Source organism: Pituophis catenifer, unplaced genomic scaffold (assembly GCF_029215685.1).
Source record: "Pituophis catenifer annectens isolate HBS135680 unplaced genomic scaffold, rPitCat1.0.hap2 SCAF_6, whole genome shotgun sequence".
Lineage (NCBI taxonomy): Eukaryota > Metazoa > Chordata > Lepidosauria > Squamata > Colubridae > Pituophis > Pituophis catenifer.
In genome coordinates this window covers 43,045,039-43,072,670 of record NW_027256886.1, presented here as the reverse complement: position 1 = coordinate 43,072,670, position 27,632 = coordinate 43,045,039, and the positions used below count along the sequence as shown (strand labels likewise).

Genomic DNA, 27,632 nt, shown 5'->3' with positions numbered 1-27,632 from the left:
TGTATTGCATGAACCCAACCATTAATATTTGCAAATCATGATTTATGGATTAATATGTTCCCTGAACTTAATCAAAAATCGTTTGTTCAATAAATCATGATTACCAAACTGAGGCTTAGCACATTATACTAACCAGATCATTTAGATTAACAAAATCTATGCCCATTTATGGAGGTTTAAAAGCTACAGCACTCTAATACATCACAATATCATATACTCAAGAGTTACTAGAAAATCACCCTGGTTCACCTATAATGCTAAACTGTAGCATTGCTTGTTTATTTAGGCTTAATGTGATATAGGATCCACTGGGGTGAAATGCTACCGGTTCGCACTGGTTCGGGCAAACCAGTAGTAAAAAAAAAAGCTAAATCCTGCACAGCTGTTCTTCCCACCCTCGCTGTTCTACTTACCTTGCTAAGCCTCCTTTTCCTGCACAAAGCGCATATTTGGTGTGCATTGTGCATGAGTGTGCAGCATGCATTTGGTTGTAATGTGCATGCGTGTGCGTGCTTTTGGCCCGCACTGCACATGTGCGGGCGCACTATGTGCTTTTGGCACACACTGTGCATGCACATGCAAAGCGTGCATTTGGCGTGCATCATGCATGCGCGGGCAGCGAACTGATGGCAACCTGCAGAGGATTTCACCACTGGGATCCACTCATTATGGCCTAAAATTATGTTATATGAAAATTACTGAATATCTGTAGGGAATCTCAAAGATGCAATACATGCAAAGATTCTAAGAATATTTTTGAACTAGAGGATTTTGAAGGATAGAGTGGAAAAAAGTTCCAAAAGCAAAAATAAAAAGAGCTTTAGCTAGCTGCAGTATAGGAAACGCTTGTAAACTATTATTTCTGCCAAGGGGATATTAAAAAATACTGAATGAAAGCCTGTCAAAACTTCTGCGCCTGCCATATTCAGTTTTCCTTATTTTGAAAAATCTACACATAAATAGAAAGTGTGCATTCCATTTTCCAGAAAGGTGTCATGTTTAATTTTGTACCAAGGAGAGGATATATCAGCTTCTGTTTACTTAGGGATGCATTGAAACATAACATTTGACCAGAGAAGATAACAACTATCATATTACGTTAAATAATTTAGGAAAGAAAAATGGGGACTCAAATCATTTTTCTTAATTTTTTGATGGATTGAACAGAAACATCATTGTTTGGAATTTTGAAGAGCTCTTAAAGTTAATTAGAATTTCATGTAGTTGTTACTTACACATAGAGATCCATGGGAAATTCTTTCATCATGTGCGTTATTATGAATTCCACCATCAGATCTACAAAAAAGTGATACAAATATTTAAAAATACAGGATTTATAATTAGTTGCCATTCTAACTGAATTAACTAAATTCTAAGTTATAACATTCTTGGCTAGTGTTATCCACTGTTAACAATGGCCTAGATATAACATTATGTACAATGATTCCAAGCTATACTTGTTGGGAAGAGAGAAATCCTACAGCGTGTGCAGTAAGGAACTAAGGGACAGGAAATATAACTATAATTTGGAAGAGCGGAAGACTTTCCACATCACCTATACTCAGAAACATTTTACTCCAATATACAAACACAATATATTTATTCTAAGTTGACAAAATAACCCAAATAGCTTTGCTAGTTTTCCTCTATCAGTATTTTAAAAACTATAAAATAGAGGAGATCCTAAGGATCCTTGCATTCAGTCCTCCATAAAACCTTTTCTACTTTATTGTATTTATATACAGCACTTGCCTCATATAAAAGAATTTAACCAGTTATTCCATTACGATCTAACAGTCTTTCAAAATAAATATATTCTCTCACCCTTCAATTAGTTTGGAATGGATTTGTCTAGAAAAGCTTTTACTTCTTGGCAAAAGAAGGAAGCAACACAGAACTGCATTATATTGGTAAATGAAATACATTTCAGAATTGCCTTATAAATATTTTCCCTCCTGTACCAATCCTTAACACTCCCCCCCCAAATCTGTGAAGAAGCTGTTGACAAAATCTGGCAGGTAGACTTACCCAGCACTGCACAAACTAGAGGTCGACAGGGAAGATTCTTATCAGCGGCTTTCTTCCTGTGTCTCATAGGCTTCAAACACATGAAGATGAATTAGTCAGAAGGAATAAAGCAGTGATTACCAAAACTACTAGTATTTTCCATATAAATCAAACTGCTCAGAAAAGGATGGTTTCATCCTCTCGTATAGGTATCCATAGCTGATCACAACAGGGGAAAAATCATTATGTTCATATGATGACATCATCATGCAAATCCAGTTTTTATCTGTTAGCATCCTGATGTCAGATGCAAGTATGTAATTTTGGGAATTTCTGTGATAACATCATGCTGCATATTACTTCACTTCCTCTCCCTGCAGACACTGATATGCTCTTCTACCCCACATCAGTTATTTTGTTCATTAAGCTTTAAAGCAAAAAGGTAGCTTAGGTAATTGCAATATCAATCAGAGTAGAGACAAAATACTGAGATAGTTGGACAGATTTTCATGTAATCATTATATCTTTATCTATCAGCTGGAAAAATAGAAAAAGCAGGTATTCAAACAAGATACATACAGGCTGCCTTTGCCCAATACACTTTGATTAGCTGACTCAGAGAGGCTTTAACATAACCCAGTCAGTGAGTTAGAATACATTAGATCTAGTTCAAAACAGCTCAGGGTTGTTTGTGCTAAAACTCACTTTCCTTTGTCAGTTGTGTTGTAAGAATACCAGAGAGTGTTAACAAAGGCTTAACTTTCTTTGTCTATTGCTGAAACAAAATTAAATCCTACAGTTGCTCTAAAAATGAGTGCTTTAGGAATTTCCACTCTTTCTCCATTCTGTTTTTAACTTTTTCTTCCTGCAGTCACATAGTATAGGATGAAACAGGGAAAGAAATTAATAGGGTTAATAAGTGTCCCAACTGCTTCGAAAAATGGTAAGAACAGCAGAAAGTGACACCCGAAATAGCCGGGAACCCATGAAAAAATCCCATGGGATAGCAGTTGATTCCATCAGCCATATCAATTTAACTCAGCCTTGAAAATATACATACATATATATTATTCCCTAATATCTCTGTAAATATAGTTGTCTCTCATTGCCTCAATGCAAATTGCTCTCCACTGTGTTCTACAAGCTCACCCCACTCAAGAAATCTTGATGAGGCTGCTTGACCATGACTATGAGCCAGTCTTGCACTCTGCAATGAACTACTGGAATAGGGGTGGGAAGATTAAGAAAAATAAGACCAGAACACCAAGTACACTGAACATTCACCAGAAATTTTAGTTCAGATATTTACCAACATCACCATGTAAATGCTTAATACCAAAGCATCTGTTTTATTTATTTATCCAATTTATATGGCTAAACATCAACAAGTGACTCTGTGTGGCAAACAGAATTAAATTAAAATTAAAAAAACCCAAACTAACAAAGATTAAAATACAAAGCAGCTGAAAAACATCAAACCCAAATCACCAATACAACCAAGAAGTGAAAGAGAGAAAAAAACCCAAGGCTGACTTTGACCTAACAGAGTTCCTGATCAAGACAACTTACCATTCTGTGGAGGTTTACACGAAAATTCATATTGTCATCATGCAGAAAAGCATTAGCATACTGGTCCTATGGAAAAAGAAAAATAACCAAAGTTAAGCAAGATCACACATTTTAACATCAAAGTAGTATTGAAAGACAACATTTATGAATGAAACAATCAGAAACATTACTCCTGGCAGATAATTCAAATGTATTTCTCATCTAGTTGACTAATTATGATTGTTCAAGTTGGTTAACGATCACACGGATCTCCTCCAGAATTTCCGTCCCAACCTGGTCCTTCAGGCTTTCCTGCAATACATCCATCTCCACTGCAACTGGATGTACCCACCTTGCTCCTGGTTATCCTCTTCTTCTCTTTCCTCCCACCTTTCCCAGTATTATAGACTTCTCAAGAGAGCTAGATGTTTGCATAGTATATTAAAGTATAAATTGAGCCTGGTCATCTGCAGCTGAAGTGAAAACCCTGAATTGATTTTTCTATGAATTAAGTTTGTTTTCTTAATAATCCTTGGAATTCTCAGGAGTCCTCTCCAATATCAAAATTCAAAAATGTCAATACTCTTTTCTACTTCTTCAAATATCAAATTCTGCTTTCATAAATGGGGGAAACCATTGCCTTCATAATTTTGATATTTGTAGGAATAGACATATCACACATCCACTACTTCAGTGTATCTTTATTGACAGTTCTAAGACAGGTTGCAGTACTTGTCATTAGCTTGGTCTTCTTTAGTATATAATTTTAGTCACATTTTTTTTACTGTACTTGCCTTTTATTACTAGTGTTATCAGATTATTTACATCTTGTGCTACTACATTAATGTCATCAGCATAATGCAGGTTTATCGATATTTCTTTCTCCATTTTCTTCCTCCAGTATTTCTTCCAGTATTTTGTGAGAGAAAGAGTATTTGAATATGAACAAATACTCTTTCTCTCATAAAAATGGAAAGAGGAAAGCACCATTATACTTCAGAAGTTTCCCATTTCTTACTGTAAGTTTCCTTTCCCAAGCCTCCTTATCTAATAAGGTGAAAAGAGGACCTCCTTTTATATGTGAAAAACAAACAACGGTGTCCAATATTACAGTCTTGATTTTTATCCTAATAAAAGTTGTAGCCAGATGGGAAGTATGTTTTCAGTTAGCCAAATCTCACCAAGTGATTACTTTTCAAAACTGCAGTGATTATCGTTCAGTTTCAGAGATGGAGGAAGATAAAGGAATGCATAAATCCTAAGGGACTGATTTTTACATGTGCTATTAAGATGGAGGAAAAACTTACCTCTGCTATGCAGGTTAAGATAATCAGGCAGAGCTTTCCACTATGGAGTCGGTGTTCATCTGCAAATGAATATGAGGACACATATAAGCCATCATTCCTTAGCATGTGAAAAGATCAATATGAGAATCAAAAATCACAGAAATCTATAAGCACAACAGAGCAAGAGGGGATACAACATAGGACTTCAAAGCTATTACCTAGGATCCCACAATAACAAGGATTTTGTTATTTTTGCTTTTAACCCTGGAACTATCTTCTTTTTATAGTCTTCAGCGCTAGTATTTTCCACTGTTGAAGAGTTGAGGAGTCTCTTGACTATCAAACAATACCCAGCATTGCTGTTGGCACCATACTACCGTAGGAACAGGTTCTCAATGACCCACCCAAATGAATCCTGATTTAATAAACCGGGAATTACATGACTTTCATACATTTGCACACTGCTGTTTTGCTCTAGTCTTCCTGCTGAGAAAGCAGACTACCAATCTATATTAATCATAACTTCCTTAGACAATCTTAATTTGTTGCAACATCTGGATCATTTTCTACGAATACATGTGACTGTAAAGCTGTATATAGGCACCTTTAAATATCACTAACACACCTGACCTCCACTGATGACAACTGAAAAACAAGCTAAAATGCTCTTTTCCCAGGAACAGCAGCTCGAGAGATCCATAATACTTTAGAGTCTTGTTATCTTTTCACTGCAAAATCCAGAGATTTACTGCCCAGGTGTCACAGTTAAATCTCATCCTTGGGGATTACACTGCATGCATTATTCCTTCATGCCAAGCATTTAACTTTAGATTCCTGCAGTTACATACTAGTGATATGTTTATTTACCAGCATTTTCTTAGCTACTGTACATAACTGCTTTAAGCAGTGCAATGCTTTGTGCTTCAGCACTGAAGCAACTTTCCAAGTCTTAAATGCATTATACAATAGCATCCTTAGCACAAGTCCCCTAAAAACAATGGCAATTTTGACCCTTTCTTATGGGTGAGAAGAAACAGTGCAGACTATTCTATGTAGTTACGTATTTGACTAGAATTTCCTTTTTCTCATTGTCAAACAAAGTAAAGACTATTAACAAATAAAAAACACCAACATGATAATAGTAATTAGAGGATTCATTATAAAATATTGCCATACTAAATATTTCAAGAATTGAACTAAGCATCAATTTTGAAAACTCCAACCATCGTGGCAGTCACTCCCACTTTTCAATATTGTACAGTTTTCAATACTGAACTATTATCATACTCCCAATTAATAGAAAAAAGCACAAATAGAATTTATAAGCATTCTGCATTTAAACAGAGAGCAAATGAAAACTTGAAAATAAAATTTAAAGCAACCCATGACTTGCAGAAATTACTGTTATAACACAATATAGAGAAAAATGTTTATGTCTACATACATAGTTATTCAAACTGCAATGCAAATGTAAAAGGAACTGCATAATGCTACCTTGGTAAGTTTGGGGACTCATCACATCTACTTCTATTATTTAATTCAATGGTGTAGCCTGGACATTACAAATCAGGATTGGTTTAACCAAAGTGGGGTAAATCAGAATGTTCAAAAACACTACAAGCAGTAACTCATAGTTAACTTTCTAGAAATCAACCAGTCTGAATCTATGATTTCAGATGGTTTATAATTCCCATTTTAATGATACAATATCACATATCCCAAAATCCTGGTGTGGTTTTATAATTAGATCACCAACGCATGATGGTGCAAAACAAAAACAACCAAAATGCAAACAATTAAAAAACATGCTTCAAGCTTATCCACCCAGATTTGCTTTCTCCTTCCATCTCATCCTTCTTGGCAATATTTTTTCCATGACCACTAATGTCTATTTCAACTCAAAAGTGCAAAGCAGACGGGACAATCTGACCGCATATGAAAAAAAAATAAGCATAAACTTTTATAGGAATTTCATAGAAAAGCAAATGTGATTCTCTAAAACAAAACCCCCAAGGAGAACATATACTACTTTTTTAGCAACAATCAGAGTGATTGTTCACAAATCCAACATTACTGAACAGTAGTAAAAAAATTATTTTTGAACAACACGCATACTTAACAAGTAAATTTTTGCATCTGAGCAATGCATGCCAGAGTGAGAAAAATAACAAAGAGAACTTTTGTCTAATTGAAATAGCAGCAACCAGAAGTCTCTCTTTTTCTCTTTGTCATATGGTTCATTTAGGGACTTTTTTGCTTAACAACAAAGGTGCTGGCATAGGTTGTAGTCATTAAATGAGGACTGGCTGAATTCTACATAAACATTCACCATTTATTCTGAAAAATGTAGATTCAGTAAGGAAACAGACACATATCCCACTAAAAATGCTGACACAAAAAATGCTGACACAATATCCACAGAAACTGTCCCGGGGGGGGGGGGGGGGGACGGGACACAGACTTGAACAGATATCCCCCAAAAGACATAAAAGGCAAAAGAAATTTCATTACTATATGCATATATTGGCATAGACAAACACATATATTACTACAGACTGTGTGTGTGTATAATACACATGCGCACATAGATGTAGAAGTATTGGATTGAAGAGGTGAAGTAAAAACCCAAGAATTGAGAACTTTACTTCTCTGAAGGACTATTCGCCTTATTCAACAAACAATCAAAATAATATATGAATACAGCCAACATAACATAAAAACTGTAAGTTTGCCTGTGCATGTTTGTGCACAGGCCATTGTGGTTTAGCCAGTTAAATGAATACATAGTTATCCATCCACAACATATAAGATGTGAATCACCATTTTACACATTTTCTTCTATATTTGGGTTTTCTCTCCTTCAGCATCAAAGCTCCTTGATTTCTTATAATTGTCATCTGGCAATAAAAAATCAGTTCATACTGTCAGTCTGAAGAAATTTATCATCCATGATGAATTAACTAGATTGTTTTATGCAGTCAAATTAGTAACAAGCTTTTTCCCCCCAACTGATTTCAGAAATGCAAATCTGTATTGATACAGCTGCCTACCTTTGGTATCCTGCATGACAATAGAACTGTATTTTAAGAAGGTTATCAGCAGGTTGCTTGTCTGCACGTCAGCATCCAAGGGCAGCTCTACAGTGCTTATGACTGGGAAAAATCAAAGAAGGTTTGCTCATCAGTAAAACTGAACCATCCTGAAATCCCTCCGAGTGGAGGCAAAGCAACATGTTTCTATTATTAAATATTACAAACATTTCTCTTTGCTTTATCGATTGTTTATGACATCAGGCAGAATCATTGTAGATTATTAACTTGGAAGTAAGAAAAATCAAGCAACATTGCCATTGGAACCCACAAACAATGAAATGGGGTCACTCCCAAATAAAGCACATTCTCTTGGACAGGAATTTTGTTATGGTTGTTTCTTGGCATTTGTGAAGTTATTTATTATTTTGTAATGCTTATATGGTTATATTTAATTTTACAGTTATTACTGCTCTGGAGGCTGCTCAAAAATTAGATATGATTAGAGCAACATAAGCCCAGCATAAATGTGTCACAAATAGATACTATTTGTGGGACTGCCTGTCTCTGAGGCAAAGTCATCTGATGGGACCTAGGAGGTGTGGTTTTCTGGGACAGCACCTGCCCTTCGAATAATTCTGTCCCCCACCCCATCCCCCAATTTGGATGAGTCCAACTTTGTTAGTCTTCCAGAAAGCTTTAAAAACCTGGTTTCTCCCCAGGCAATGGGGCAGGATTTCATATGAAGCCATCTTCTGGGAGATGGTATGCATGTTAGATAACCCAGGCTGTTTGTGGTCTAATATATTGGTTATGGCTTTTGTTTCTTTTTTGTATATTTCTTTTAATTCTAATTATTATTTTGGGGGGGGGTGTTTACTTGATGTGTGCCAACTGAAACTGTAATTGCACAGATTTGGAGCGCACAATAAATCTTCTAAATAAATATTATTAACCGTTATTAATGTGTGGTACAAGTCAAAACAATGTAACTAATCCCTGGCAGCAGTTAAAGTACTGAGGATCGCAAGTACTCTGGGCTATATTCTTCAAGATATAAACTGCCCTTTGACTTTGAAACGGCCATATCTAATATAAACTGTAAAGCAAAATATTGCTTTATTCATCTGCATTTTTATGGCACAGTATAAGTGAGAATCATCCTGGCATGCTTTTTTTTTTTTAAAGGGAAGTAAGAAATACTGGGGAGTCAGAAAATGTGAACACATTCATTGGGTCCCTGAAAGTACAGAAAAAGGATGAAAACCATAAATAAACTCTATATTGAAACAAATAAGAATTCCTTTTACAACATTAATTAATCTCCAGGAAATAGGAAAGTAGCACTCTCTGTGCATATTTACAACAATTTGGATTTGTCTATGTTAGAAAATGAGAGGAAACGAGAGTTGAAGGTATGCACACAAATTTTGCCTGCTGCATTAAAAAGAAGTGTGTGGGCAGATATATTTGCAATGAATAATATGAAAGAAGCTTAAGCAGCTCTCAACCCTTAGCATCATATAGAATACGTACAGAGAGAAGTAGAAGACAGAATTCTTTTTCAAAAAAACCTTAGGCTTTTGATATCCATGGCAACGAAGAATTTATCTTCTCAGAGAAGAATACTCTTCTACCAGGATGCCAGAGTGACCTTAATAGCAGCTATTACAGGATAAGATTCCATTCTCACTTAAATGCTTATAAAGTTTTATGAAATATATCTTATTTTTCCATTAAGATATCTGTAACACATAAAGCAGTCAACACGCACAGGGCAACTACGCAATCGGATACAGACAACTGATCCTATTATCTAGGATGGCCATCCACCTTTTCATATGCACAACTGTGTATGTGCTGCCAGACTAAGGGCAATGTCTTATCACATAAAAATAACATTCATAGAGAGTTTCTTATTTGGGATTCTTAATCACAATTCATGATTAAGCCAGGTAATATCATGCTTCTGTAAGCTATTCCTGACAAGGATTTCTGCTAGGATTCCAGGATCTATAAGCCCTTATGCTTTTCTGTATAAAAGGGCCACTTGTTCTCTTCCCTAGAGTACAGAAATGCAACAAGCATGTATAGAAAATAGAACGGCTCACCATCAGAAGAAGGTGGTGTGGTTCCAAGTGGAGTAACGGGTGTCGTTGGAACTGGGCTTTCTGGCATAGTCACTAAACCAATTTCAGGATGACTCTAGGAATTAAACATATATCCGAATAAATTTACATTCAGTGATGCCTGTACTACCTTAAATATCCTTTAGTGCAATTTCACCCCATTCCTGATATTGCAGCTATTTTTCTTCTACTATCTTATCACACCTGCAATCCTTGCTAGAATCTGACATTATTTTCATGCGTATAAGAAATTACTGAAAAGCTTTTTAAAAGTTAAAAGTCTCTTAAAATTAATCTTCTTACAAAAGTTGCTATGAAAGCAATATTTCCTTCCCTCTTCTTCCATTCCCTCTCTTAATATATTCCTGATTATACAGCAAGTCAATGCATCATGTTGCTACCCTGCTGCTTAACCCAGGTGTTTTCAGGAGAACACAAGGCTATACAAATATTATTACTGTTACCTGTTCTGCCTGCCTGCTTCTACTAGTTCTTTCTACATTTCATCTCAGCCAGGAGCTCCTCATCTAATTGCTGATTTAACTATAGGGTTCCATTTGTAATACTGTCATCCATAAAAACAGGCAAGACTTTACATCAGCATACTATTCTACTTTATGCTCAACTGTGAAATAATGAAGTCTGTTTTACAGAGTACCTTTCATATCAACATATTTCCAAATGTTCTCTCAGCAGCAAGCAGATTTGAAATGCATTTTGGAATTACCAATCTGTTTTTAATGGTGCAATATTTCATGTAAGTTCACACAGGGGCCTGCTACGGCAGAAATTTTGAAAGCTGGGTTTATTAATGGATTCTGCACTTATAAGGATTAACTAACATTTTCTCAATTTTTGAAATTAACCTCTGAGGCTAACTTTGAAATAAGCTGTCCATTGAAAATAATGCACACAAATGATTCCATTTCAATAGTTTAATGACTTGGGTTCTCTTATAATCAGGTTTTATAACTCTTCTTCCAGCTAAGTGTAACAGCACCGCCTAGCAGCAAGATACTGGTGTGGCAATTCTGAAATTTAAGCTTGCACTAACTGCAGCAATTCCTATATTGCTCAACTGAAAAAGCTTTACCCGACGTGTATCCTGCACAGCATTGCTTTAAAACATCCAGGTCATACAAAAATGAATAAGCTGAACAAAGCAACTCTCATACATAAATTATTATCTTCATCATAGCTATGATCCCAACATCAAACAAAACATGTATGTAAACTACTCACATCTTTATGCTAGATTTATTATTTATGATACAGAGTTTCTTTTTAAAATGACACAGTACATCTTGAAATATTTATTTGGAGCAACATAAGTACACTAGCAGCATGATTGCATTTTGATTTTATTCAGACTCATTTAAACCAGATTTGAACCAATATTCACCACATATAAACATCAGCTAAAAGCACCCAAGAACAAAACTCAGAATGGCAAATTTAAAAAAAAACTATTTTTGCAAGCTTCCACAAACTCTGCATAAATAAAAGAAAAATAGTGGAAATTGATCCCTACCAGAATTTTGAAAGCACTTTAAATGAAGGAGAAAATATTGTATAGTTTTGGATTTTAATCAGCTGACAGATAGCTTGAATCAAGACATTCACGACTATGTATGATATTCTTGACTTGACTTAGGGACAATTTTATATGTTCCTGGTCTAATTATCTTCCCTTACTTTCATAAACATGACCTGAAGAATTCAAAAGGGAGTGAAGTACCATTCTGTACAACACTGGCTTGTTGTGTAACATATTATAGCATACATGCTAGCCAAATTAGTAAATAAATTCAAAACTAACTTCTTTCTTGATTCAGTAATTCATCATGATATTTGTTAGATTGAAATCTCATCTTTTGTACAGAAATACAAAACAATACTGTATACTGAATGCATCTTTTTCCTATTTATCCCCACAACAGAACCCCGTGAGACAGTTTGAGCCGAGACAAAGTGCCTGGCCAAAATCACTCCCTGATTTTCCACAGCTGAAGTGGGACTAGAACCTAAGTCTCATGGGGCCACTCCAACACTACAATCTCTAGACTACGCTGGTTGACCCACCCCATTTTGGGCTGATAGCTGCATAGATACTTGATCAGCCTCCTGTCTTGGGGTGGGGGGGGGGCAAACAGGAATGCTTTAAATATATTTTCCAACTTCCAAATCGAAATATTAGCAAGTTACTGAGATCAAACAGAGCACTTAACAAATACACAAACAGGATGAGTTTAAATCTCTGTTAAAGCAGCTATCTTCAAAGGTCTAAGCCACTGATGGCAAACCTATGGCACGCGTGCCAGAGGTGGCACCCAGCACCCTCTCTGATGGCACACGAGCTGTTGCCCCAGTTCAGGTCTGCTTGCATACACGCACACCTCCTGCCAGCCAGCTGGTCTTCAGTTCTCTGTCACACATGCGCAGGGGTGGAGCTCATGCAGGGTGTGCACGCATGCACAGGGCGGGATGCATCAGGGGGCCATGCACACATGCGTGGAGGGCAGGGCACATTTGCAGAGACCAGGCATTTGCATTGCATTTTGGGGATTCAGGCACTTTGGGCACTCGGTCCGGAAAAGGTTAGCCATCACTGGTCTAAGCTATTTTTCAATTTGGATTCTACAGACTCCTCAGACGTACAAAAGTGAATTGTACTACACCTGTGCCAATACAGTGATAAAGTTTCGATTCAAGTGAACAGCTTCATAAAGCGCCAAAAGGATAGCTTCATTAGTTCTACAAAAAAGAACAGAAGAGAAACACATTTACTGTGGTAATGGAATTTTTTGGAACACTTTGCCAAATTACAGTAAGGGGAAGACATCATTTTGGACACTCAGACTGACAAAACAAAAGAACCCACAAATCAGAAACATGAATCATTTCAGAGTGTTTTCTCATATTTATTATAATGTTAATTAGTCATTTTGTCATACAACATAATAAACAGTATTGTGTAAAAATAGTCTTTACATGGTGAATCAAAACATTTAAGAGATACAATAAAATACATTATGAACCTACCTAGATCAATTAAAATAACCCTGTACTTAAATAGGAATTTGTTATAAAGTATGTTAATTTGTGATAAGAAAGAAGCAAATAATGCATTTTATATATAGTGGGCAGAACTGGTACTGGAAATGACTGCAAAAAGCTGTAACAATATGGAGGAAATCAGTGTGAAATCAGTTCTGTCTTTCATGCTAACCAACAGTTCGAACATTTTTGGTTTTATAAACCAATCAACACTTTGAATTGGAATCAGAAACACAGTGACAACTAGTGCATTTATGCAGAATTAGTGAGATGTTCTATTGTTCCCACCATCATCTCAGCATACTATACAGGTAGTCCTTGATTTATGACCACAATTGAGCCCAAAATTTCCATTACTAATTAAAACACTTGTTAAATGAATTTTGCCCCATTTTACAACCTTTCTTGTCACAGTTGCAATCACTGCAATTGCTAAATTAGTAAGCCATTTGTTAAGTGCTTCCCCATCGATTTCGCTTGTCAGAAGGTGGCAAAAGGTGATCACATGACCCCAGGACACTGCAACCGTCATAAATATGAGTCAGTTGTCAAGTGCCCCAATTTTGATCCCGTGACCATTGAAATGCTGCAACACTCAAAAGTGTTCAAAACGGTCATAAGTCACTTTTTTCAGTGCCTTTGTAACTTTTAATGGTCATTAAACAAATGACTATATGATGAGGATTACCTACATATCAAATTACTGGAAAATCTTCAGAGGCAGCAACCAAACAAAAGGCTTTACCACAATCTAACCTCAATATTCCAGAAATGTGGTAGTCCTCTACTCATTCATTTAGTGACCATTTGAAGTTTAAAATGCACTGAAAAAAAAAAAGTGACTTGGGACCATTTTTCACCCTTACAAACTTTGCATATCGCCATTGTCACATGATCCAACTTTGGATGTTTGGCAACTGGCAGGAATTTATGATGGTTCCAAAGTCCTAGGATCATGTGATCACTTTTTGTGACCTTCTGACAAGCAAAGTCTATGGGGAAGCCAGATTCACTTAACAATCATGTTACTAAGTTAACAACTGCAGTGATTCGCTTAACAATTGTGGCAACAAAAGTCATAAAATGGCTTTTTTAAAATGAACAAATTTCTCACTCAGCAACATAAATTCTGGGTTCAATTGTGGTCGTAAATTGAGGACTACCTATATGTGCATTTTCAAAAGTAGTACAGGTAGTCCCCAACTTACAACAGTTCATTTATTGACTGTTCAAAGTTGCAACGACACTGAAAAATATGACATTACTGTTTTTCACAGTAATGGTCAAAAGTGTGAAAAATTGTCGTAAGTCACTTTTTTCAGCGTCATTGTAACTTTGAACTGTCGCTAAGCGAACTGTTGTAAATTGAGGACTACCTGGATAGGATTCATCTGCATTCTTCAACTCATTTACTTATTAAGAGTGCTCTGCTGAAATTACCATGTTTTGAGAGAGACAACAACTGTCTTACTTAGCAATGGAAATTTTGAGCTCAATTGTGGCCATAAGTCGAGGATTACATGCATTTTGAAATTAAAGTGAAACTGAAAGATTTCTCATCCAAGAAGCAGATCAGGCCTTAACAGATCAGGTTCAAATTCCAATGTGCTTAGTTATATTTGGGGTGCTGGATTAAGGTGACTGCCTCTTTTTTCATGCACATTCAGCAATAACTATATAGCAACAACTATTCATAGATATAGCTCTCCAAGCTGGAAATGATAATGATGAAGATGTTATCCATTCAGTCATGTCCGACTCTTGGTGATTTAGTAGGCCAGTTCTCTCCACATCTTCCTACCTTGTACTATTTCTCTGAGCTGTTCTATGTTCTGGCTGGTGTCAGCTTTGATGGTGTCCAACTACCGGGTTCTTAGGTGACCTGGTTTCCTTTTACTGCTAACTCTTCCAAACATAATTGCTTTCTCCAATGAATTCCCCCACATGACATGGCCAAAATAGGTGAGATACAGTTTGGTGGATAAGTTAGAAATACATGCATGCAATGAATTTAGCTAGCCTAGAAAGAAAAGAATTCTCTTCTGTTTCTTTTGACTTACCAAAATTCATACATTTCTTCATAACAGGAATGGAAAAGAGATGTGATTCTAACATACTGAACTCAAAAGAACACTGATCTGACATTTATGTGTACCTGTGACTAAAACAGAATGAGAAATAGATCTGATTCAAGAATTGACTCACTCCTTATATCCTTGGTGGTAAGGAGAAGCTGGGAAGGGTGGTAAGCCTGCATCATCCAAACAATTTATCTGTATTCCGACTGCATAAACTGGTAAGTACCGTATTTTTCAGACTATAAGACGCACCGGTGTATAAGACGCACCAAGATTTCAAAGAGATAAGTAAGAAAAAAAAGGTTTTTGCCCTCCCCAGCCCCCAGGAGCACTCTGCAGGCATCCCAAATCCTCTCGGCACCCCATTTTTTGCAAAAATGGGCTTGTTTTTTGGCCGTTTTTGCAAAAAACAGGGCACACAGAGGGTTTGGGAGGCCTGCAGAGTGCTCTTGGGGGCTGGGGGAGGGCAAGAATGGCTCTGTTTTTGCGAAAAATGGGCCTGTTTTTCGGAAAAAAGGGGGTGTTTTTGCTCTCCCCCAGCCCCCAGGAGCACTCTGCAGGCCTCCTAAACCTTCTGTGCATGCTGTTTTTGCGAAAACAGGCTCATTTTTTGCAAAAATGGGACGAGTGGGGCGGGGCTTCAGGTGGTCAAAATGGCTGTATTCATTGTATAAGACACACCAACATTTCCATTTTCTTTTAAGACGGAAAAAAGTGTGTCTTATACTCCAAAAAATACAGTATATATAAAAATACAGTGGTACTCTCACTGACTTTTCTAAACCATAACGTCTGATATTTCAAATTTGTTGGTTTTTATCTACAAAATGTAAGACTACCACAACAAGATGTTCTAAGCCTTTACAAGACCTTTAACATTTAATTATTTTAAACAGCTCCACCGGTCTATATTGCGTAGATGCAGGAGTAGCAAGGGGCAGCCAAGCAAGCCTTCTTTGCCATTGCCACAGAATATGTCAGTAAATCAGGTCTTATCTGGTTTTATTATCCTGTGAGCTTTCATTAACTGCATTTAGCCATTAATCCAGGGGTGAAATGCTCCCGGTTCGGACCGAATCGCGATGGCGGTGGGTGGTTCAGAGAACCGGTAGCAAAAATCCCTGCACCCCCCGCCCCCCACCATGCCCAGCTGAGCTGAAGGATCATCAGAGGCTTTTTTTTTTTTTTACTTTTACTTTTAAAAGCATTTTTTCTACAACCTCTTCCAACAAAAAAATGCTTTTAAAAGTTAAAAAAAAAAGTCTCTAATGATCGCGCGGCTCAGCTGGGATAGTCAGGGGCTTTTTTCTGCAACCTCTTGGCCAAAGAGTTGGTAAAAAAAAATGCTGTTGTTAAGTTAATGACACTGTTGTTAAGTGAATCTGGCTTCCCCATTCCCTTTGCTTGTCAGAAGGGTGCAAAAGGAGATCACATGACCCCAGGACACTGCAACTGTCATAAATGTGAATAAACTGTCAAGCATCCAAATGTAAATCACATGACCAGGGGGATGCTGCAACGGTCACAAGTGTGAAAAATGGTCATAAGTTACTTTTTTCAGTGCCGTTATAACTTCAAACGGTCACTAAGTGAACTGTTGTAAGTCGAGGACTATCTGTAGTGTCCTGGACTTAGCTTTTAGATATGAACTATTATGGGCCGAAGGATGCTCCTGTTCCTAAATAATGCTAGCTTAGTCAACTGTGTATTGCAATTCTTTCTACTTGTTCTTTGTATTTCCAATGAATAAGAGCAAAAAAACCCTTGGCTTAAACAAATTCAAAATGCAAATGCAGCATCTGCTAGTTTGCCCATATTCTAGATTTGTGATGGCGAACCTATGGCACTTGTGCCACAGGTGGCACGCAGAGCCATATCAGTGTGCACGCGAGCTCAGCGCCAGCCAGCTGATTTTTGGGCCTTCTGGGCCCACAGGAAGTAGAGAAACAGGCTGTTTCCTGCCTCTGGAGGGCCTAGGGGTATGGGGAAGGCCCATTTTTTGCTCTCCCCAGGCTCCAGACCCTTTCTAGGATCCTGGGGAGGGTGAAAACCGTCTTTTCCACTCTCCGGGAGGCCGTCCGGAAGCCCGAAACAGCCCATTTGCTGACTTCCAGTGCGACCAGAAGGTCTGTTTTTTGCTCTCTCCAGGCTCCAGAGCCTCTCTAGGAGCCTGGAGAGGGTGAAAACAGCCTTGCCCACCCCCTCCCCGGAGGCCTTCCGAAGGCCCGAAACCGCCCGCTTGCCAACATCGGTTGGAAGGCCTCCAGAGGAGTGGGGAAGGAGCCTGGGGAGAGCAAAAAACGGGCCTTCCAGTCCCACCGTACCAAAAGCCGAGCGCAGGGGGATCACATGTGCATGTGTGGGGGGCAAGGGGCATAGAATTATAAGTGTGGGCATGTGTGTGCGCACCCCCCCCCACGCTCTCCATGCTTTTGGCACCCGATGGCAAAAAGGTTAGCCATCTCTGTTCTAGATAGTATTTATGCTATTATCTCCAGTACCGATTGCTGAGCTAGAAGATTAGGTGCAAGTTCTACTAAACAATAGATTATATTTTAGACTTCTAAACCAAAGAATTAAATTTGTCATCTGATGGATGTACTTACTGGACGGAGATTTTTTCATCAGCATCAGCAATGAACATACTGCCCACCTATGGAAAAAAGCAGTATTGCATAACTTTTATAGGATATACTGAAGTCTTCCACTAACCTATCTGGTCCACAGGGCTAAAAGTAGTAGAGAAGCCAGGTATTTTATATAGTCAGAATTTAAACCCATTATAACATGTACAGAAAGATTCTACATCTCCTCCTGCAAATCTCTTAGACCGGGCTCCTTGCATGACAAGCACTGACTGACAACAGAGTCACTGATTTCTTACCATGTTGGTCAAGGCTGAGAAAAACCCGCTCTGATGTTCTTCTTCTTTGTCTCTGAACTGTCTGAACAAGAACAGCAGTGGGAGATAAAACAATAGAAGTTGCCATGAGCATCATTACAGAGCAAGAAAAATCTGTTCTTTTAATTATGACATAAACATTTTTTTAAAAAATACAGGTCCTCCAAATGACGTCTGGATTTATTTTAAAGGAAAGAAATAACATTAGATGCCAATGAAAAATACAAAAACTTACCTTTCTAACAAACTTGATAATGAAAGATATCTAAGAACATGATTTATAAAAGCTTTCTGAATGAAATGTTCCATCCATCCCAATGCTGCCTGTTATACAAAATATGCTTCGAGTTCTTTGTTTATTTCTATATTGATTTGCCTTCATTTTCTCATGCAGAAAAAAGCTTTTTCTATTTCTCAGCAGCACTGATCAACAAGATGCTTCAACAGAGAAATCTCAAAGATACAATTGGGAACTTTCCATGTAAATTAGCTGCCTTATAGCTCCCTCTCGGGTATTTTATTTATTTTATTTAACTTTATTTAACTTAATAAAAATAAATAAAATTTTAAAAAGTCTAAGCTAGCTTCCTTTACTCTTCTTTCTTGTGCACTCTTTTCCTCTCACTACTGAGACACCAAACCAAATGGAGTTGCAATTTGCAAAAAGTGCATTTCAATTTCTGGGCGGTTCTCTTACAACAGTGAATTATTGCTAGCATAGTGATGAAAAGGCAGAGGATGTCATTGTACATCAACCTGAAGAAAAGTCCTGTAACCTTCAAAAAAGTAAGACTGGAAACCAACTAGTGTTTACAACATGGTCTTTCCTGATAGAAATGATATTCAGTTCTTTCCTTCAAGCAATTCACACTGGTTGATATCAGGACATCTGAACATTAAATGAAGAGGACCAAGATTTAGCTAGTCTATAGTACCAGTTTCTAATTTAAACTGCTTTCACCCAAACTGATTTTTGACAGAACTAAATGATATACAGGGCATAAAAAATTGCAAATAAATCTGTTATGTGAAGCCTAGCCTGTGTATATATATATATAAAAAAGAATGCCATAAATAAGCATTTCAAAAATCCATTTATTTCACAACTTTGCTCATACAAATTGCCGGTAGGAATATGAATATATTTTCTCATTTAATCCACCAACATTCTTTAATGTTACTTACCGGTTGTATTCTGACAATGCCTGGGCAACTACAAGGCCCATTCCCTGCAAGAAGAAAAAAAGAGAAAGGTCCATATAAATTAGGGCAGAGGTGAACTCTCTGCTCCCAAAATTTTTTAGATAATTCACAATAACACTTTAAACACTGGTTAGTGAACTAAAGGCTGTGTTTTATGCAAGATTCTGACTATTTGCCAAGTAAGTTATATAAGTAATGCTTCCCAAGAAGCCTCATTCCAACTGGACTCAGTCTGGTATATTGACTAGATTATAAGAGTAATTATATGAAAATAATCACTGTCAATATTTTTGATTAAGTTCCCTAAGTGATCTTAGCAGTTTAACCTCACTTAAAAGTTTGTTATGAGGATTCAATGTACAATATTCTGACTTGAATTGGGGTGGGGGGAATGCAGGATATAAAATGCCATAAAAATGAGATAAACATTTTAAATCATATTAGCAATTCTCCTGAAAGAGTCAAAACAATTTAACCACAGGCTTGAATCTGTTTTTTTTTTAAATCATGGGATCTTCAAAAGCCAGAAAGAGTTTGGAATAATAGAAATAAGCTTTTTTTTCAGATGTGATATGGAACCTAAAGCACCTTTGAGCATCCTTTTTAATTCATTTTCATTTCTCACTTTATTCCTACCATTCTATCACACAAAATTTACAACGTCATACTCACATTGAGTGTAGCTTCATCATCTATAATAGACAGTTTTACTATATAAGGATTCACAGACTGCAAGAGGAAAAAGAAAGTCACGGGCTAATTTAATTATCAACAAAGTTAACAACCTCATTCAAACCTTGCTCATTTTTTCATTACAGTAAATTCATACAATTTCTATTAAAATGGTAGTTTTCTACTTTTCTGCATGTAACTCAAGATTTCACCCTTGGCATGAAAGTATTTTCTGAAAGAAGAATTATTGCAACATTTCTATCACATGTATGTTTTGTAGTCACTGGATAGTTAGACCACAGGCAGAGTTCAGAGACATATATTTTATACTTACATAACGAAGAAGAAAAAATTAATTGCAGATAAGAGAAGTGGATGGAACTGTGAGAGATCTCTTTAAAATCACAAATATATAAATCATATATATATATATATATATATATATATATATATATATATATATATATATATATATATATATATTAGATGTAGATAACTTAAACTGAACTCTGTAGGGCTGATTTCTGAGTGCATATATCTAATACTGCATTAATTTAAACCTCATAGCAGCCTGCTTTGTTTGATTATAGAAGGGGAGCTGTTCTAAACAAATTTTCCTATACAATTTTCTTAGAGCTAAATGATGCACCAAATCATGGGCTAGCAATGTTTGAAAGCATAAGTTCATATTCCTTAGCTTGGTTTTTAGTCTTACCATTTAAGATAATTAATGCTGTGGGTCTTTAAAAAACAAACCGGTTCATGTAAACTTACCGGCACATTAGAAGTTTAAAGTAACAACAGCCATTTCTTAGTTTATGACTAATTATTGTATTGAATTAGTATTTCAGAAGCCTGATGTTCACAACTGAATATCAAAGACTTCTGAGCCAAAAAAATGTGTAATCAATAATGACAAGGAATGCCCGTCACCTATGAAGCTGCCCCTTTATGGTCAATAAAGTCAAATAGTTATAAAGAAGGTCCTTGGTGGTAGCAGCAAAGCTCTCAGCCTGACAATAAACTGAAATTCTGTACTAGTTTGGACAATTTCTATAAATCAGAATGATTTGGTAGTAAAAACTAAAAGGACCATGTGGATCAATAATAAACACCAGAACAGTTGTTTCATTAAATATGGAATATGTCTAAAACTTTATAGAAAATAAAACACTAACATCATAAAACATAAATTATATTCAGTGAAATTACTTTTTTAACCTAATGGAACAACTTAACCACCTTCAAGATTCTGGAAAAAACAGTATGATTAGCAACAGTAGCAACTAAATTAAAAGGATCCAAGAAAGCAAATAAAAATGCATACACACATATTTATACATATGAGCACCAAGAAAAGTTTTTCATTGTTGCAAACAGGATGCACAAAACAATAACAGAATTCTATCTATTGTAAGAATGTTTCCCATGCCTGATTAAAAGAAAGGAATATCTATTTTTTAAAAATATGTCTCTTTTTAGCATTATATATACTATCTGAAAATTATTGCAACTTCAAAGCAAAGCAAAAAATAAATACTTAGAAAAAAGTAAACCTTATGCAAAGGGCTTCAAAAGATTTTTTTCTATCAGATAAGTCATTAAAGATGCCAAATTTGCCAAAAATACAATAATATTTTATGCTTATTTCCCTTTTATGCATTTTGTGCTGACTACAGATAGCATTACTATCCCAAAGGAACCACAGAAGTTAAAGAAGTTTAATAGACTTTGCTTCTTCAGTCAGAAAATTATAGATTTCAGCAACTTTTAGAAAACAATGAAACTCATGCCCTAGAAATTCATCAAAAGCTGAAGGTTATTAAAATATTAGGTGCCACCTGCAAACTAGAGAGAAGGGGGAGAGGAGAATAGTTTAAGAATAACAGAATCTCAAATAAACCTTTCCTTTAGAAAGACCAAAAAACTTGTTTCCAGATTAATAATAAACTTGTTTCTAAAGGAGAAAGGAAATTTATATCTACTTAATAAAATACTTATTTTATTAAAAAAAAAGTTTCATCTATTTTATTTATTTCTATGCTGCTCACTTTCAAAATTCAAAGCGGTTTGCTAAAAATGTATGTAGTACAATAACTTCATATGAACAAAGATAACAGCCAAACCAAGTCACATAAATCAAAATCAATGAAAGTCAGCTTAGTATCCCCTGTCATCTATCAAATGCCAGCTGAAAAATGAGTCTTTGCAGCTAATAGGTTGGGGGCTTTAAGCTTGTTGTTGTTGTTGGAGTATGTTGTTCCACAGAGTACCAGGGCTTCCCTCAGGACCCTATCTTTTTAATTTCCCCATCTGCCCTCAGTCAAAACACAGAGTATCTATTTCACTGAAAGATTACTTTATAAATCCACAGAGATTAAGCCATGTAGAACTTTCTAGATTAAAACCATCACTTTGTTCTGGGCTTGGAAACGAATATGGTAACCAGAGCACTGGAGTTATATTGCTACACCTGTTTGTTTCATTGGCATACTGGCCATTGCATTTTGAACCATCTACAGTTCATGAACATTACAGTTACATTACAGTTCATGAACATTATTTTCAGAGGCTGCCCCACACAATGTCTGTTGCAACAGCATAAAATATTTTTGAAACATACAGAAAATATAGTAGAAGCATATCTCATATTTTTAACATGATAGCACAATCACTTTGTTATTAAACATCAGGATATAGGTCCTCAGTTCTCCTTGGGACTATATTTTATCACCATCAATTGAATGAAGCAATCTATATCTTGTTTGCCAACTTTTAATCTACAGAAAGGAGCAAATTAATTTCCCATTGTAACTTGTATGATTGTTCGTATTTGTGAAACGTAACACAATGATGAGAATGATCCTTCTCTCCGGTTATGTTTTGCTATACAATGTTGTTACTGTAGTTCTGAAACATACCCAAAACAAGCAAATAGGAATCCCAGCACGGAAAGAGACCACTCTGCAGTAACAACATATTTTCAAGGAACAAGGAAATGTAACAACCTCCAATCCAGTGTCAGCTCCAATCTGGAAGAAAGAGCTTGGGCTATTTTTCACAGTGAGCTTCGAAGAAATTTAGTATGCCTCTAATAGGCAAAACTATTGCTGGAAATAGTCCTCACATGAATATTTACCGCCAAGGAACAGCGAGATACCAAGAACAAGAGTCCTTTCCATTGAGGGAAAGACAGAATATTTGTCCACAGTTTTTTGGTTTTACAGCTTTACCAGATTAATCGTATGTCAAGCACTCACCTCATACTTTCTGTAGTTCACTAATAATGCAAGCAGGACCACGGCCTCATAACCGTGTTCCCTGCGACTGGGAAGATTGGAAAGGATCTAAAAATAAGACAAGCAAAGCTTCGATTAATCAAAACAATGCATTTCAAGGAGTCATGGCTGGGAGATTCCAAAAACATGTAGCATGATGACCTGAAAATTTCCTATATCCAAAATGAATTTTGTAAGCTTAGAGTAAAATTAAATTATCTTCTTTCATGTAGAAATCACAAACTGAAACTAAATTCTTGCATGAAAAATAATTAACAGTTTTGAGGAAATAAACAAATCGGCATAGTCCTAGATGTCCCATCCAATTCTTGAAAATTAGATTCAATATCCTATGTGATTGCTCTTGCACAAAGTTATTAAATTACCTGGATGAAGAACTCTTAAAACCTACCAACGTGAAAATTGTTTTTACCGCATTACTTTCAATTATTCACATTTGCATTTAAGCAACAGGAAGGTAAAGTCTATGTATGATTATAGCAAGTGTGCTGGTAACCATTTCAGTCCTAAGGTCTTCATATGCTGCCAAGTTAGGGTCAATGGAAACAAAGCCACATAGTCATATGTATTACAAGGGTACTGCAGAAGAGAAGCCTTGTCACTCCTAAGAATCCTACTCTAGTTTCCTACTATGCCTACCCAGATGAAGCCTGAACAAAGTAGCCAAAAACGCATGTAGTCCATGGGTTACTCACAATGTATAGAAATGCTTTATCAAAGATTAGCGGCCCAGGGATAGAGGGTAATAAGGAGATTTACCTGTAAGATAGCTTCAAAAATACTATTAATCATCACATACTCCAGAATTGTGTTCTGACTGATATTATCTGTCACCTGAGCAGAATCAAAGAAATGGGTTTTTTTAGAGTTTTTAGTTCCAAAATAATTCAAACACGCTCTTATCACTTGCAAGCAATAAATCTGTGCATCTTAAAATCCAAGTTTGAAAAACAAGGCTCTCAATTATATCTTTTATTAAACTCTCCTGTAGAGTTCTTTAAATTAAGTGTTTCATACATATGTATTGTTATCCTAAGATTATGGATTTTGGGTACATTAAATACCATACAGATAAACATGTCGTTTAGCAGAAGGCTTACTTTGCCTTCATGGTACTATTTTCCTTAATGATTTGTTTCAGGCTTTAGTCTTATGAATGTTTTCTAAACAGCAAACTCTGAAACATTTCTTTGGTAATCGTGAGATCAATACTTAATATTGGAAATAAAGCCAGCAGAGTTCTTGTACTATTGAATAAAGGAAATGCTAAAGATTATTCAATTGAGCTGAAACCACATTAATGCTGTCTAATAACAATGAAGCTAAACTTCCTATATTTCCATTAGTTTTAGTTCACTTTAGTTATCACCAGTTGTGAAATTCAGCCGGCTCTATCTGGATCACGCAATCCGGTAGCGCCGGCGGCAGGAGACTCCGCCCACCAGCCCAGACGTCATCTTGTCCTGTTTTTGATCCTCTGCGCATGTGCAGAAGGCTGAGCACATGTGTGGAGGAGGCGCGCGGTCACATTTGCAAACCAGTAGCGAAGGTAAGTGAATGCCCCCCCGCCCCGGTTATCACCCACTTCTTTTTCTTCATAATTATTTCCATTTTCTTTTTGGTTTGCATGACCAAAATTGGGTGTTCAGTTCATATTGTATGCATTCATTTAAACACATTAAAGCAGGGTCTATATATGGAAACACCTTCATAACTGAAGCGGAAAAGGGACCTTCTCATTAATATATCTAATTCCATAGTTAGATCACAAAATCTTAATTTAGAAGGCTGTAATATTAAGTGCCCAAGATCACTAAGAATTGGGCAGGATGCAATTTAAATATATTATTTTATTTATTTTTAAAACTTGTTATACTGTACTGATTACCACAGAATCTCAACAGCTTATAATAGTTTAAAGGTACATTTTCCGTATTTTCAGAATAAATATTTTTCTATAGTTAACCAATCATTATATATTACTTACAGTTACCAAGCAAAGCAAAAGTTTCAGGCACAAAGTTTTGAGACTTTCAGAGCCTTCTGCGCAAAGTAATGCATCCAAACTTTCCATCAGATTCTAGAAAAGAGAAGAGTTATTATAATTTGTTGCAAGCTCAAGTTGCTTTTAACCTTCACTACTGCTGTGCTTCTATGGTCTACTGAATCCCTTTTTGTGGGATTTTATGTACAGTATTTTATGCAAGAGATGGTAAATATCTTAGTCAAGCTGATTAACTAATATATTTCTATTTCATTATTTATTTTGTGTTTAAAGAACAACTATATGCTACTCTGTGGTCCTGATATATTGTTAAAGAAGATACTTATTATCATGCTGTAATTTTCTGTTATTTCCTTGACACAGTCCAAATACATTTTGTCAGTATCTAAACTAGGAGCTATCAGGAAGCTAAGAAGAGAAAGAAGCATGTTATGCATGCTTCTATGCACAAGCTATTCTGCCAACTGAATACATGTCTAATTTTGAACAGCACACCACAACTTAAGTTAAGGGTAAGGAAAATCTAGCCTGGAAATCAAATAAAGCCAAATTTCTTCTCCAAGTGGGACTGCTTTTCTCTCCCTTGGGGCTGAGAAACTTTAGTCTCTGAGGACTGGGGGCTAGAAAAAATTTTTTTTGAGCTCTGGGTGACTTTTTTCTCTCTGTGCAGGAGCATACCATAAACAATGCCTCCTTCCATCCCACTCCTGCTTCTGCAGTAGGAGAAATGCAGCAATGAACAGTGGAGGAAGAACAGCCTCAGGCCACAGTGGGATTTTCAAGATGAATGGGGTTCTCCCTCCTCAAAATCCATGCCTTCCTGACATCATGTGACTAATTCAGAAGTCAACGTGACATACATGGTATTAGGATGAAAACAAAACCCGTTATTTCAATATAGCAAGCTCTCACCTTCATGCACAATTCAGCTTTGTCAAAACCCATTAGCATATTGATGATGTCAAAGCCAGATGTGGATTTGTTCTTCTGATGAACCCCACGGATCAGCGCACATAGTGTCTGCAGCAGAAAATACAAACTCACGCATGCAGGAATTGTGAGACAAAGCCTCCTGGGCAGTGAAAACTGCCATCACCGATGCAGAAATTTAAATTTATGGTATTTAGGTTTTTTAAAGTATGATGCCCTAGATTGCTTAGAGTGAATTACCATAAATCCAATAGGATGTGACCAGAAATTCATTTGTACTTTCTCTTTTCCACCAACAAGCAAACAAAAAAACAGACCTCCGAAGGCAGATAGGAAATATCTCACTAAGGGAAACTGTGACATCAGCAGAAGAATTTCACTGGCTTCACCTATCTTTCTTTCTGATATTTTATCAAAATGTATAACATATCAAGCTCTCTTGAATCATCTAACAATAAAAAAAGGAAAAGATGTTATCATTGCTTAAGATGTTAAAGTAATTAAGAAGGGATGCCTGATTCAGCATACTAAACCAACAGATATTTTAGTGACCAATTTTTGATCAATAATGCAAACTAATTCCTTCATTAGCACTAACGTAACTGATTATTAGTTGTCAGTTCATAAGTTTTGTTTAATGAAAGCCTAGGGAAATTCATAGCACCTGTAACGCGTTGACCACTCTGATTGGATGCTCTTCTCCTAACGCCCAGATGCAACGCTGGAACAAGCAATTAATGTTATCTTTTATCTTCACTAGCTCTTCACCATCCAAAGATTCCAGTTTTCCTTCCAGATATTCCAAATTCACCTGACAGGCAAGAGGTAGAGCTTAAGTCGATGGTGGAATTACTGAGGGCAAGAAAAACTAAAAATTGATAATTGTAAGAATAAACATAAAGAAACTGTTTCAATCTTTAGTATATTACCTTCATGAGGAAGAGCTCCTCCCAAAACCGAGGGTTGTATTTACTGGGATCTTCTGTCTGAAAGAGAATGGGATCACTATTACAGTCACGGCTATAAACTGAAGATAGCAAGTTTAGTTTTACATTATATTGTTAACAGTCTGCCCATGAAAGTAAAAACATGTCAAGATAATGTTTGATTAAGGAACGTTAGTCTTCCTTCTCATTCATACTACAAGACGTTATAATACTAGAATACCGAACTCTGTTATAATGAAAGAAAAATAAATCCAATGCTTACTGTGAAGATCTCATCATACATTAACACAACCTTCTCTTTCAAGGGTTTCTTACTAGATGAAGATTTCCGAAGTAATCCACCTTTTTTCTCAGATTGTGCCATGGCTTACAACCTGTGGATTGAAAGAAATGGTAGACATCAAAGAAATTGATCCTAAAAAAATTTCCACAACGCTTACATCTTTCTAATTTCTCCTAATTGTTTTTACAATTTCTCAGAACTCACCCATACTGTGAAGCAGGGGAGAAATGCTCCCAGTTCGGACCAGATCGCCCCAT

General features: G+C 36.4%; 1 protein-coding gene across 1 annotated transcript in view; it reads right to left on the bottom strand.

The window, feature by feature from the left end:
* Positions 1 to 27,632, bottom strand: part of ARMH3 (armadillo like helical domain containing 3) — a 139,744-nt gene that overhangs the window by 106,587 nt on the left and 5,525 nt on the right. The window contains exons 2-19 of the mRNA XM_070945228.1: positions 27,355 to 27,466; positions 27,075 to 27,131; positions 26,810 to 26,956; positions 26,128 to 26,235; positions 25,198 to 25,290; positions 23,970 to 24,044; positions 23,172 to 23,258; positions 19,912 to 19,968; positions 19,222 to 19,265; positions 18,019 to 18,079; positions 17,741 to 17,787; positions 12,678 to 12,753; positions 9,982 to 10,075; positions 7,892 to 7,993; positions 4,863 to 4,921; positions 3,577 to 3,642; positions 2,029 to 2,098; positions 1,236 to 1,296 (exon numbers count right to left, since the gene is read on the bottom strand). Of these exons, the coding sequence (XP_070801329.1) occupies positions 1,236 to 1,296; positions 2,029 to 2,098; positions 3,577 to 3,642; positions 4,863 to 4,921; positions 7,892 to 7,993; positions 9,982 to 10,075; positions 12,678 to 12,753; positions 17,741 to 17,787; positions 18,019 to 18,079; positions 19,222 to 19,265; positions 19,912 to 19,968; positions 23,172 to 23,258; positions 23,970 to 24,044; positions 25,198 to 25,290; positions 26,128 to 26,235; positions 26,810 to 26,956; positions 27,075 to 27,131; positions 27,355 to 27,456 (1,406 nt within the window). The 5' untranslated portion in view covers positions 27,457 to 27,466. The remainder of the gene's footprint in view (positions 1 to 1,235; positions 1,297 to 2,028; positions 2,099 to 3,576; positions 3,643 to 4,862; positions 4,922 to 7,891; positions 7,994 to 9,981; positions 10,076 to 12,677; positions 12,754 to 17,740; positions 17,788 to 18,018; positions 18,080 to 19,221; positions 19,266 to 19,911; positions 19,969 to 23,171; positions 23,259 to 23,969; positions 24,045 to 25,197; positions 25,291 to 26,127; positions 26,236 to 26,809; positions 26,957 to 27,074; positions 27,132 to 27,354; positions 27,467 to 27,632) is intronic.